General features: G+C 58.6%; 1 protein-coding gene across 1 annotated transcript; it reads right to left on the bottom strand.

Annotated features, from left to right (window-relative positions):
• Positions 1–1192: 1192 nt before the first annotated feature.
• LOC144269048 (uncharacterized) lies at positions 1193–10729 on the bottom strand. The gene is made up of 2 exons (XM_077824520.1): positions 10627–10729; positions 1193–2687 (listed from the first exon to the last, which is right to left on the bottom strand). Exons 1-2 carry the CDS (start codon positions 10643–10645, stop codon positions 1429–1431), a joined length of 1278 nt encoding a protein of 425 aa, XP_077680646.1. The 5' UTR covers positions 10646–10729; the 3' UTR covers positions 1193–1428.
• Between the last annotated feature and the right edge of the window lie 1688 nt (positions 10730–12417).

Genomic DNA, 12417 nt, shown 5'->3' with positions numbered 1-12417 from the left:
ACGCTCAGGCCTAGGGAGCCCTGGAGCCACAGGACGAGGGGCTGATGTCAGTGACTCTTGCGGCAGCAGGGCGGGCGTGGTGACTGGCTGCCTCATAAGCAACACACGCAGGGCCAGATCCTGAGCTCCTTAGCCCGAGCCAAGGGGAGAGGGGAGCTGGCCTGTTCTGCTTTGCGTCGTCCCAGTGTTGTACGTCCCTGCAGCAATAAATGACTTTCCTCCCAGATGTTAAAGGGCCAGGAGCTGGGAGCTCAGCTCTGCTGCTGCCCTCGTGCCCCAGGGCACTGGTCGTTGTTAACGCTGTGGGGTTTGGGGTACCAGGAGCTGTGGCCGGTCCCCTCTCTGCCCTGCAGGGAAATGCAGGGACTCTCTAAAGAGGCACAGCCCATCTCTGGACAGCAAGGGCCGCGAGGACACCTCACCGTTGGGTCCCTCCTCTTCCCGCAGCGACCCTGCCCTGTCCCCAGCAGAGCAGCCTTGGATTTCCAGGGCCTGAGCCTCCTCCCACTCATGCTGGTTTTGCACCCGGGTCACCCCAGTGACTTTGATGGAGATAGTCCCGACCTGCACCCCGAAGGCAGGAGCAGAACCAGGCCAGGGGTGGGAGCGTGGCAGAGGCCTGCTTGGGTCTAATTCAAGCCTGAGGGAGACCAAAACCCAACCCGAGCCTTTTTCAGACCCAACCCGTGTCAGTACCACCACCTCGTTCTTGGGGCTTCCCGCTCCCCATGCCCACGACCCGTCTCCAGCTGCCTCCTGCCCGCGGGGTCGCGCTGACGGCTCCGTGCCCCGACGGCTCCGTGCCCCCTGCTCGGTGCACGTGCGGTGGAGCAAGAGGTGCTGCGACTCCTCGACACGCTCCCTCCACTGCATGCCCGGGCCAGCAGGAGCGGGACACGCAGCCGCTGCGGTGCCGACCCCCTCAGCAGAAGGACGGGAATCACGCCGCGCCGGAGAGGGTCGGATAGTTTCCTGACCTGAACCCCTGTTGTTTTCCAGGGCATTCAGGGAGCAGCACGAAGCCCTGCTAAGGACGGCTGGCCCCTGACCGCCAGTCGTGGGCGGCCACGGGAGCCTATGATGCGGGACATGTGCGGGAAGACCGGACCGTGAGAGGCAAAGGGGGTTTGAGGGTGGAGGGGGTGGGAATTCGGAAGGCAGCACGTCCCACTCTGCAATGAGCCAGCCGGAGTCATTTCCAGACATTTATACCTCATGTACAATTGCTCTCGCTCCAGTCCAATGGATCGACATGACAACGGTCGTTTGACTGACAAGATATCCATTCACTGCCTTCCAGCTGCATCCTGCGCTAGCTCCCATCCCCTCTCACCCCCAGGAGTGCGCTGGATGTCAGCAAGGGCAGGATACGGCCCCAGGTTCCCAGGACACGGCCCCAGGTTCCCAGGACACCTCAGTGGCCAAGCCTCAGTGCAGGTCAATGTTCTCGTACTCCTGGTGGTCGGAGTCCTCCAGCTCGATGGCAGGCACCAGGTTGTAATAATCCACCGCCTGGCTCATGTAGAGCTTCTCTCGGTCCACCGAGTCCTTCAGGACGTCCGTCACGCTCACCGTCTCCGCTTCCAGCTCGCTGCCCGCCAGTTCGTCTGCTGCTGCCGCCACCGGGGAGGCCCCCTCGGGGCCCGTCTCCTGGTCGAGGCTCCCATCGTTGACCAGCACCAAGGAATCATCCAAGGCCCCCAGCTTGATTTCCACCTCTTCGTAGAGGTCCCGGTCGCTCCCCAGCAGGGCGGTGGAAGGCTTCAGCAGGATCTGGTTCCTCAGCAGCATGTTCTTCTCGCTCTCGGTGGGGGCAGTGGGCAGCTCACACTGGATATAGTGGTGATGCTCTGCCAGCCCCTTGGCACCGTTCCTCTCCGCTGTGGCCAGGTGGCACTCCGGACTGCGGCTGAGGGCAGAGCCCGTCTTTCTCTTCTGCCTGCAAAAGCACCAGGCGACCAGGGCTAAAATGACCACCAGGGGCAGGCAGATGAAGAGGGCGGTCAAGCTGTGTGCTCGGCAGAGCTCCTTCTTACCGATGTCTCGGATGTCCATGCTGCGGTAACGCTCAGGGGTGCTGCACACCACGACAGAGCCCTGCATGTCCCCGCTGGGTGGCTCTCGGGGATACTTCTCCAGGTCACTGAACAAGGTGCAGGTGCAATCCCAGCTATTGTTGGAGAGGCCGAGCCTGGTGAGAGATGGCTTAAAGACACTGGAGGGAAGGGAGGCCAAGTCATTGAAGCCAAGGTTAACCTCTTGGATTTGGGTGGAAGCTCTCAGGAAGGATTTGGGCAGCTTGTGAAGCTTGTTGCCGTCCAAGCGAAGGACCCTCAATCGGGGGGCATCTTCTAGGAAACTTTCTGGAAGCTTTTCCAACCGATTGTGATCCAAGTGCAAAATCTCCAGCATGACGGGCACCCCTGGTGCATTGACAATGTCCAATACGCTGCAATGCGAGAGGTATAGCTCTCTCAGGCCTGTTACTCCACCAAAGAGGCTCCAGTCCAGGGAGTGAATTTCAGTCCTGGTGAAGTTCAAACAGCATGTCTGGAGGGCTGGAGCGGCCTGAAAATCAGAGAAGGCCACAACTGTACTGCAGTTGCAGGTTTCTTCCACAGTTCCTAGAGCAAGTCGCGTGGCCAGCAGCAGCCCACCCCACAGTATGAAGGTCCACAGCTCGTGACCTAAAGCAAAAAGGAGAGGAAAATAGATTCGTGATTTCTTCTGAATAAAAAGAGGTTTGTAACTAACTCACAACAGTTCTTGTACAACAAACACCAATTGCTGAGTAAGCCTGCAGTTCGATCCATTTAATGGATCAATTTAACTCTTGGAGAGCAGTTTCTCTCTTCAAAAACTTTCCAAACTTTATCTGTACAAGGTTCACTTCACCCAGGCCTGAAATGTAGCTGTCTCTGGTGGGGAACCCCGCAGCGTACAGTATTTCTGCAAAGCAGCTTAAGATAGGAAGTGAAAAAGAATCCTATCCTAACTGAAATACAGGGAAACAGCGTGCAGGTACCCAGATGAGAACTTCACAAAGGCCAACCCTGCTGCTTTTATTAAATGTGCCATGGGATCTTTAACAACAATGAATGTTCAGAGCCTCCATTGTACGTGTCGTCCGAAAGATGGCACCCCCCAGCAGCACACCGCCCCCTATTGGCAATGCATGTTTAACCACTATCATTACTTATAGGTAATTAGAGGGATATACTATTGGTCACATCTTCCAAAATCTGCCACCTTTAGCATCTCACATTAAAACACCCTGCAGCAGGGGAGAGGAAAGGGTTGGGGTGACCCCCTGTCCTTCTTTTGAGCCCTAAATATCTGTGACCCACTAGCATCTCCCAGTTGCATCTGGCATGAAAGGAGGGAAGAGGTGAGGGGGAACTGGCTGATTGGGAGGGACTTTCCTTTTTCAACCACTAACTAAATTCACCCAGCCGCTCTAGCTCCTTCCCAAGAATGGAACCGCCTGCCCCCAGTACGTGGTGGCCATCTAGGACTTTCCTCTGTCTGAGCATGAAACCCAGGCTGATTCTGGCAGGCAGCTGATGTCAAGCTGCTAACGCAGTTTCTGAAGCAACCCAGCCCTGGCACAAACAAACATGGGCAGGAGCCCTGCCTCTCACCTGGATTGATCCTGCTGCTCTGCAAAGAGTTACCTGCACCAGGTACTCAGCTCAGTGCCCAGGAGCACTGGGGAACACCCTGATTACACCCACTCCAGAGGAGAGCAGTTCCCCAGGCAACGGCTGGGCAAACGTGAGCTCTTGTACTGAAAAGGGGCATGTGTTGTTCAAACCAGAAAGGTGGTGTGTGGGAATCACGCTCCCTAGGGCACAGAGATTGACTGGATACCCATGACCCTGCAATACTTGGCCAATGAGTGATCCAGATTCCTAGGACCAGTGCCCTGGGGTCGTCGGCATCTACGCTGCACAGACAGGACCATGGACTCAAAGGGATCATCCACACACACAGTAAACTGCAGAAATATGCAGGCTGAGTTAGATCCTGATGGGAGTGAAACCTTTGGTTCCGAGGAGTGTAGGATTTCAGACTCGATGCCCTCCATCATCCCCTCCAGCAGGTCCAGAGCCCCAGCTATCTGCCTGTTCCTCTTGTAGCAGCCACATAAACTCCTTCCCATGGCTATGGCCATTCTTTCAGGGAACCAGCTGGTCTGAGACCCTTCCGTTCACACTGGTGGTTGGAGGCATCTCTCCAGGATACTTCCATACAGCACAGCCACTTCTCTGAGGGTCAGCCAGCCAGGGCTTCCCCACCCAGCCTATAGGGGCAAATCCTGCTCCCCTTTCTTTGGTGCAGAGGGCCTTCAATACAGTGGAATCAGTGTGATCCTGCTGCTTAGAGCCAGGAGCACGATATGGGGAACTGCATAAAGGGATCTGCACCCCAAGAGTATCATGGATTGGGGCTCCCTGCACCCCAGTGCGCAGGAGTTAGGGCGTAGGGGCAGGGATCTGGAACAGGTGAGCTCTGCTCCGGAGGCGACGTCATGCTGTCTGCATGTGCAACACCAGAACCAGAGAAATTAACAAAGCCCGTATAACAAAAGGCCACCCAGAACTCCAGTCTGACAGGTCTGACCCCAGTGGCTCAGAGAAGAGCTCTGGGTAAGCTCGAAAGTGTGTCTTTCTCACCAGGCAGTTGGTCCCTTGAAAGATATGACCTCACCCCTCTTGAATCTCCAATATCCTGGGACCGACACCGCTGCAGACGGGTCTGACCCTACCTTCTCGTCCACCCCAGGGCCTGTTAGGACCGTGTGTAGCTACCCCAGCTACCCCAGAATGCCCTGCTATGGACAAGCTGCCAACTCAGCGGGCATAACTTTGTACTGATGGGCCACAGCAGGGCAGCGGGGCGTGGGAGGGGTTGAAATCTAGATGCCAGGCGTTATGTAGGACAGATCAATTCAGTGAAGCTTTCCTGGCATGACAAGCTATGCCAGTGTTGCTGCAGGGTAAGAAAAAGTCAGCCCCACAGGTCTCTGCCGGAGAGCGGGTTCGATCCACCCACGAGGCAGCTGTAGGCAGGGTTCGGAGTTATGCACGCTCGGCTTGGTTCCCCTCGTCTGGGTAATCGGCGACACCTAGTGGGTCCTCTGGTGCATTGCGATGGCTGTGGGGCTAGGGAGGACCTGCCTGTCTCCCCATTTAAGGGTCAGATGTTTACTGACAGGAAGCATTCACGGGGCTTGGGTGACTCAGGGTTCCACCTCTAGCTCCAATCCTGCCCAGACACCAGCACCTGGGCATCGGGACCTGGTCAGCAGCTTGGGCAGAGCAGGTTGGTGGGTGTTAGTCCAGTGCCAGGAGCCTGAGCTCCCCCCTCGGGTCAGGGTCGAGGTTGGCTGGCAGAGGGGTGTGTGTGGAAAGCTCGACCTGTCGCTACCCATGTCCCGGGGAGAAGCAGGGGGTTCAGTTCCCTGGGCGGTCAGGCTGGGCCCCAGGGGAGCCCGTGCCGAGGGAGGCGTCCGAATGCTTTACAATGCCCGAGATGCAGGAAAGGCTCAGGAGCTGAACCGCTGGAGGGCGAGGAGGGAGATCCTTGGGAATCAAAGCCCCAGGCAGCAGGACCTGCGGTGCATCCGCTCATTCTCCGGAGCCATCAGCCCAGCTGGGGCCAGGCTGCCAGTCCGAGCACTGGAGACAAAGACCGGCCGCAGCTGCGGTGCTGATGGTAACACGAGCCCCAGGCCACGGACGCTGTTTCCTCTCTCCCAGCTCTCTCTCCGCCAGGCCACACCGGGATGGCCCTCAGCAGTGGGGTTACCAGAGACCCCACTGTGTCACCCCCAAATCCGTGACTCCCTAGGCTGGTGGGACGGTGATTCTACCTGGTGGTCCTGGTTCCACACCTGCCTCTCCCCCCGACCCTGCAGTCATTTCTCACCCCTTCTTTCTCTCCTTCGGCTCCCAGTGCTTCCCTTCTCCCTTTCCCCTCTCTCAGTTCCCATTCCCTCCCCTTGACTCTCTGCCATGATGCCTCCTTATGGCAAGGCTTGGATGCCCTTGTGCAGCCCCAAGACACGACAGGCTGAGGGAATTTTGAGGGCACGTCCACGTAGAACGTCTCTGATACAGGCACTGACCTGTGTCTCCAGACCCTCAGCAGAGGGGCTGCCCAGACAAGCTAGCGTTCAAATGAGGACCTGGGGATTTCCCCCAGGCTGCCCCCCCATGCTTGGGAGGAGCTCCCTGGAAACATCTGCAAAAGGAACTCCTTGTCCTCCTTTAAATCCCTCCCAGCTCTCCACTGCCATGATGCCTACGGATGACAGCTAAATCGCTGGTGTGCAGGGAGCCCTGCCTGTCACATTGGCCATTGTTTCCTGGGACTCCTTAGTTCACCTGTACCCCACCTGACGTCTCATCTTACATTGTAAGCTCTCTGGGGCAGGGGCCATCCCTTTGCTCTGTCTGCACAGAGCCTAGCACCATGGGGGCCCAGTCCTAGGTGCTACGGTAATATACATAGGAATAATACTGTATGCTGGAGACATTACAGGGCCCCGGGCTCGGTTCCCTGCCATTGTGCGGGACAGGAAACTCCAGCACTTTGGCCCATGTTCCGGTTACAGTCCGTTGGTCTGAGCAGGGGTGGAACAATGAACAATCTCTGCTTATCAGCCCCGCCATCCCCAGAGGAACTCCTGCTCAGCCAGGCACTCCCTGGCCACTTCCTGGCCACTGCCCCTGACGTCGGCTTTACCTCCCCGCCCTGCTCTCCTTAAAGGCCCAGGCCTGGTTTTTAACCAAGAGCCTCTTACGGCTTAAACCCTGAGCAGGCCTGTTCTGGAAGCCAGGGTGGCCAATGCTCGGTCTTTCAACGTGGGAAAACGGGGCTCAGGTCCCAGCTGTGGGAAGGACTCTTGAGAGGGGAGGCGGTGTCTCACGAGGGACCATGTATTGCTCAGCAACTTTCCCCTCTGCTAATTAAGAGGCAGTGTGCACGGGGTGTGTGCGTTTGTTGTGTGCTGTGGGGGTTGGATGGCTCAGGGGACCAGGATGGGATGCAGAGACCTTCACCTCCAACTCCAGTCCAGCCTGAGGCTGGGGGACATGGGACTTAGGCCGGGGGCTCCGGGGGTCTTCCACCACTAGGTGGCTTGTTCCAATCCAGCACAGGCCAATCAGCAATAATGGCCCCCGCCCCTCGCTGGTAGCCCCAGCAAAAGGCCAAGGAGAGCAACCGACGCTGTCACGGCTGGCGGGAGCCCACTTGCCAATGCCCCGGCTGTACCTGGCCATGGATACATCCAGACCCCCGGGCTGCCTGCCAAGCACCTTTCACCTGCAGGAAATTCACCCTGAAAGCAGCCGTGGGGATGGGCTCCGAAGGGGACCCTGAGCTGCCTTCCTGGTGTGCTTTCCCCGCCCTGTCCTGCCCCATAAGAGAACCAGGCACCATGGCCCAGTGCTGCTCTCGTCCCCTCTGGGCCGGACCCAGCAGGCTGTGATACAAATCTGTGAAACCTGAGGCTCTCCCAGGAAACGTGGGGCCCAGGGCAGCCTGTCCGCAGCTTTTCAAGGCGAGGAGCTTTCCTGGGACGGGAAAGGAGAGCCAGCGGCAACACTGGAAGCCCTCTCAGCCATGAAGGCATGTCCCTTTCATTGCACTGCCTTCCTGTTTGCTAGGGCCAGGCCTGTCCCCTGGCAACGGCCCAGGGCCAAGAGCTTGACCACCTGAGCGGGGCGCCATGCCAGCAGCAGACTGGTCACCCACGGACACTGCTCTCAGCGTGGAGCAAAAGCCCTCCCAGCCCCGATGGACGCCTATGGCCTTGATGGCCCAGCTCAGCCGACAGAGCTAAGCCTGGCCCCTGGGATGCCAACTGCGTACCGGCCCTGCCTGGAAACATTTGTCTTCTGTGCCTGTCCCAAACACGAGCTCTGTGCGGCTGGGACCTGGCAATGGCAGAGGTTGGCGCTGCGGCTTTCCAAGCAGTTACCGCCGACAAACTTCAGCCTTAACTCGTATCCCCCCCATCTCCAATTTACTCCAGGGAGACCGCGTTTCACGGCAGCAGAAACGTTCCCCCCCATGAATCGCTCAGCCGGTGATAGAAAGCAGACCTCCTGAAGGAAGGCTTTAGAACGAACCGGATACTGCAGGGAAGTGGACGGGAGAAAGGTGCTTGTTACTGAGGGTCTAGTCAGACCATCTGGGCAGCCCTCACCCGATCTTCTGTGATGCCGAGTGGCAGCTTTCACCAAGCCCCTGCACCTAGTTCTGGTTCCTCTCTGAGCACTGCCCATGAGAAGCCTGGAACTGCAACCCCCTGGCCAGGGGGAATGGGCACAGAGTGGCACATACACCCAGCAGGGTCGTGGATGGCAGCAGCTACAAGCAGCTCGCTGACACAGCAGGAAAGAGAGTCCAGCAGCAACGGGGTATCCAGCTCATGGTGATCAGCACCACTCCCGCTCTGTTCACGTTCCCTTCTGTCTCTGTAGGCCCTGTACGTGGCTGTATGCCACTGCGCCCCAGCACAGCCAGCCAGCATGGCCGGAGCAGGGGGAGTGGAGCCGGCTCACGGTATCTTCCCCCCTGCCTCTGAAGCACCAAGTGGAACTCCCACCCACTGTATGCAACCGCAGAACTGGACCATTGCGCAGCAGCAAGGAAACGCCCCCGTTCCCCTTGGCTGGTCACAGCACGCTGCGTGGCTGCTCCTCTCTCGTGTCCCGGGGCCTGGGCTCTGAGCTGAGGAAAGCACTTTTGCGCTTACTTTTCACTGCATCCCCTTCCACCCCACGCACACCCCCCCCCATTGTTACAGGGGCTCTAGGGAATACATGGATCCTGGGTTTACACCCCCTACTCCTACATGGGTATACATGAAAAATCATGAAGGCTGTCACCCGGTTAGAGTCAGATTTCACAGACTCTGGGCAAGATTTTCAACGGTGATTAGGCCAGGGGTTCAGAGCCGGCCTTAGGGAAAATGGTGCCCCTGGCTCCCGGGCTCCCCGCCCCGTCACCTCTGGCCCCTGCTGCGCCCCCCCCACACACACTTTCTGCAGCCTCGAACCCCAGGCCTGCCCTATTTCTTGCCTCTTGACCACAGCACCCTGGGCAGTCGCCTACCCCTAAGGCTAGCCCTGCAGGGGTTCCCAAACTTTTTGCCAGCTCGAAACCCACTGTAATTCATTATTTCCTCCCGAGACCCCGCAGAGAGCACGGAGGGCGCCATTTTGTAGGGCAGAGTGGTCTCCGTGCATTGTGGTCTCACATGGACGGTGCGTCTGAGGTCCCAAAATGGCATCCTCCACACACGAGGGGCCACCGCCACCCCATCTGCTGGTTTCCCACTTTGGGAACTGCTGACTTGGGCAGCCTAACTTGCAATTTCTTTTAAAGGGGCTAGTTTTTCAAAGGGGAGTGCTCAGCACTTCCTGAGAAATAGGCCCCTCTGAGGTGTTTCAGGTGGGGCCCCCAAAATCACTAGCCACTTTTGAAAATCTTGGCTTCTGACAGCTACATTCTTGGAGCCCAAAAGACCTACATCCCTTTTCAGCAAGGATGCATTTTGCAGGTCGCCAGCACCTTCCACCCAAGGGTCTCAAGGCCCTTTACAAACATTCCCCTGTGAGGTAGGAAATTAACAGCCTTTCCACATCACAGAGACTTGCTCCAAGTTACAAAACGAGTCAGCAGCAGAAGTGGGAATGGCGCTTAATTCCCACGGAGAGAGGTGCTGGGGCATAAGCAATTTTTTAATTTTCATAACTGATGTGGGGAGCCTGGAGGGGCCGGGGCTCTGAACTGCCAGGCCGGGAGGGGCCGGGGCTCAGACCTGCCAGGCCCTGGCACAAATTAAACAGTGTTGATGATCAGGAACTATTTTTGTCCGTCTCTTCCCTCGCAGCAACAGGCGCCCCCAGTAGGGTGGCCAGTCAGCAAGTGTGAAAAGTGGGGGTGGGGGGTAATAGGCGCCTATATAAGGCAACGCCACGAACACAGGGACATCTGGTCACCCTAGCCCCCCCCGGGCTAGACTGGGGCACTGAAGTCGGGATTGACGCCGGGGGAAGAGCGCCCCCTATTGAGTCACCTGCCCCAACGCTGGGGCACCAAACTTGGGAGAACCCAGGCGGTGCTCGGCTGGGGAAGGGCGCACGGACTCCCGGCCCTGGTGGCCCAGCCGGGAGAGGGGTCTCCGCGCCGGGCAGCTGGAGGGACCAGGTGGCCCCTGCCCTCGCCGTCCCTTGTGAATGGAGCCCAGGGGACGCGCAGGCCCCCGTTCCCGGAAAGCCGGGCAGCAGGACGGGCACTGGGGAAACCCAGCCAAACAGACCCGTGGGCGGCGGGACCCAGCCAAGCCCGAGCGCACCCGCTCCCCGGCAGCCTGGCCTCGCTGCTCCGCCCGAGCCGGAGCGGGCCAGGGCCGGGTCAGTCGCTCCGCGCCCGGGGGGTGCGTGGGAATGCGCCCGCGGAGCCCAAGGGGGCGCGGAGTGGACGGGCAGCCGGGGCGGAGGATTTGGGGCGGGGGGCGCCCGGGGCTGGAGGGAGGCGGACCCCGCTGCCTCCAGCTGGAAGTTGACCCCGGTCCCGGGACAGCGCCGCCGGGCAACCCTCACTCACCTCCCGCGGCGGGTCCCATCCTCCCGCGGGGGCTCTCCGGGGAGCCGAGCGGCGGGGCCCCGTCTCAGGTGTCCATGCCGGGCTGCGCTCCGCGCTCTCTCGGGCCGGCCCTCCCGGGGTGTGGCCCGCCCGGCGCCCAGCAGCGGCTCCGCCTCGGCTTGGGCCGCCTGCGGAGCAGAGGCAAGTCACTCCCCGCCCTCCGGGATTTCCCAGTCCCCCGCCGCCCGGTCCCCTGCCCCAGAGCTAGCCCCCTTCTCTCCAGCCTCCCACCTCCAGCCCCCTTCTCCGCAGTCCGCTTCTCTCCAGCCCCCCAGTATCCCGCCCCCACCCCCTTCTCCTTCCCAGTTTCCTGCTATCCAGCCCCCTTCTTCTCCCTAACCCTTCTCCCATCCAGCCACCCCATATCCACCCCCTCATTCCCCAGCACCCCTTTTTCAGCCACCCCCCAGTATGCAGTCTTCCTCTGGTTCCCCAGCCCCTCAATATCCAGCCCCCTCCCTTCTCCCCAGCCCCCCCCTTTTTCAGTGTCCCCCCCCATATCCTGCACTCTTCTTTCTTCCCAGCCCCCAGCATTCTCCTCTTCCAGCTCCCAACCTCCAGCCCCCGGAATTCCTCAACTCCAGCCTCTCCCCCTCCAGCCCCCAGGCCCCTGCTAGGCACCTGGCTGACCTTCCCCATCCCCTGTGGGTGGTGGGAAGCAGCTGCGTGTGTGTCTCTGTGTGTCTATTTCACCATCAGTGGAAACCCACCCAGAGCCAGGGGACACCAGCCCAGGCAACGTGCACAACCCCGTGACTGAGAGCGTGTGTAAACTACGGAGCCCTGGGGCCCTGCTGCCATCCCTGTGTACACCGGTGTTCCTGTGCAAAGGGCCGTAGCTAGGAACGATCGGGATGGAATTGACAGGGGAACGCTTATGCTGGGGCTTTTGGGTGTGCAATAGTGGCCGTGGGGGAGGGCCTGGCTGGGACCCCATCACTTGGGATAGACCAACTGGACAAAGCACTTGGAATTGCGCTGTAGGGCCAGGAGGAGGTCTGAGGGGGTTTATCCCTCTAGTTCCCTCCATTCCTGATTCTAGGAAATGCAGGGGGATGGGATCTGACTGGCTGCTGACCCAAGGTGCGTCCTCCTCTCTGTGGCCTTTATCCTGCAAACACCCACTTGCTTACCTTGATGCACACGAGTATTTCTGTTGAGTTCAGTGGGACTCAGATCTCGGTGGTTAGGTGCTGAGCGACTAGTTAGGCATCTAAATGCTTTTGAGGATCTGGGCCTAACTCCTGTGCGTAAAGTTAAAAGTGAATGTAAACGCTTGCAGGATTGGGGCCAAATAGATCAAAGATTCTCCCCCCCCATTGTGTGAATTATGAATTTTCTTTTCCCCAGTACAAGCAAAAGCCCAGGGGCACTTGGAACTGGAGAGGGAAAAGAGCCCCAGGCTGAGGAAACAAAGCTAAACAAAAAGGAAAATTATTAATACATAATACTAAGGCTTGTAACTAACATCTTTGAAACACCAACCATGCTAAGGGATAAATCCTTGCTCCAGCTCTGCAGGGTGGGGAAGTCATAAAATGTTGATTCCCACCGTGAGAGACAGATCTCGGAGACAGATCAAAATGACTGTACAGCTAGGTAAACTGAGGCTCAGGTAGAGGCAGGATGCCCCAGCGCCCTGAACCTTTCAACCATCCTTTAAACCTGTGCAAACCTTGTGCATCAAACCAGTAGCGTTTGACACCCACTTTGCACATATGTAAGTGACTACGCAAGACTGGAGAGAATCAA

Source organism: Eretmochelys imbricata, chromosome 8 (assembly GCF_965152235.1).
Source record: "Eretmochelys imbricata isolate rEreImb1 chromosome 8, rEreImb1.hap1, whole genome shotgun sequence".
NCBI classification, from domain to species: Eukaryota; Metazoa; Chordata; order Testudines; family Cheloniidae; genus Eretmochelys; species Eretmochelys imbricata.
This window is presented reverse-complemented; position numbering and strand designations above follow the sequence as displayed.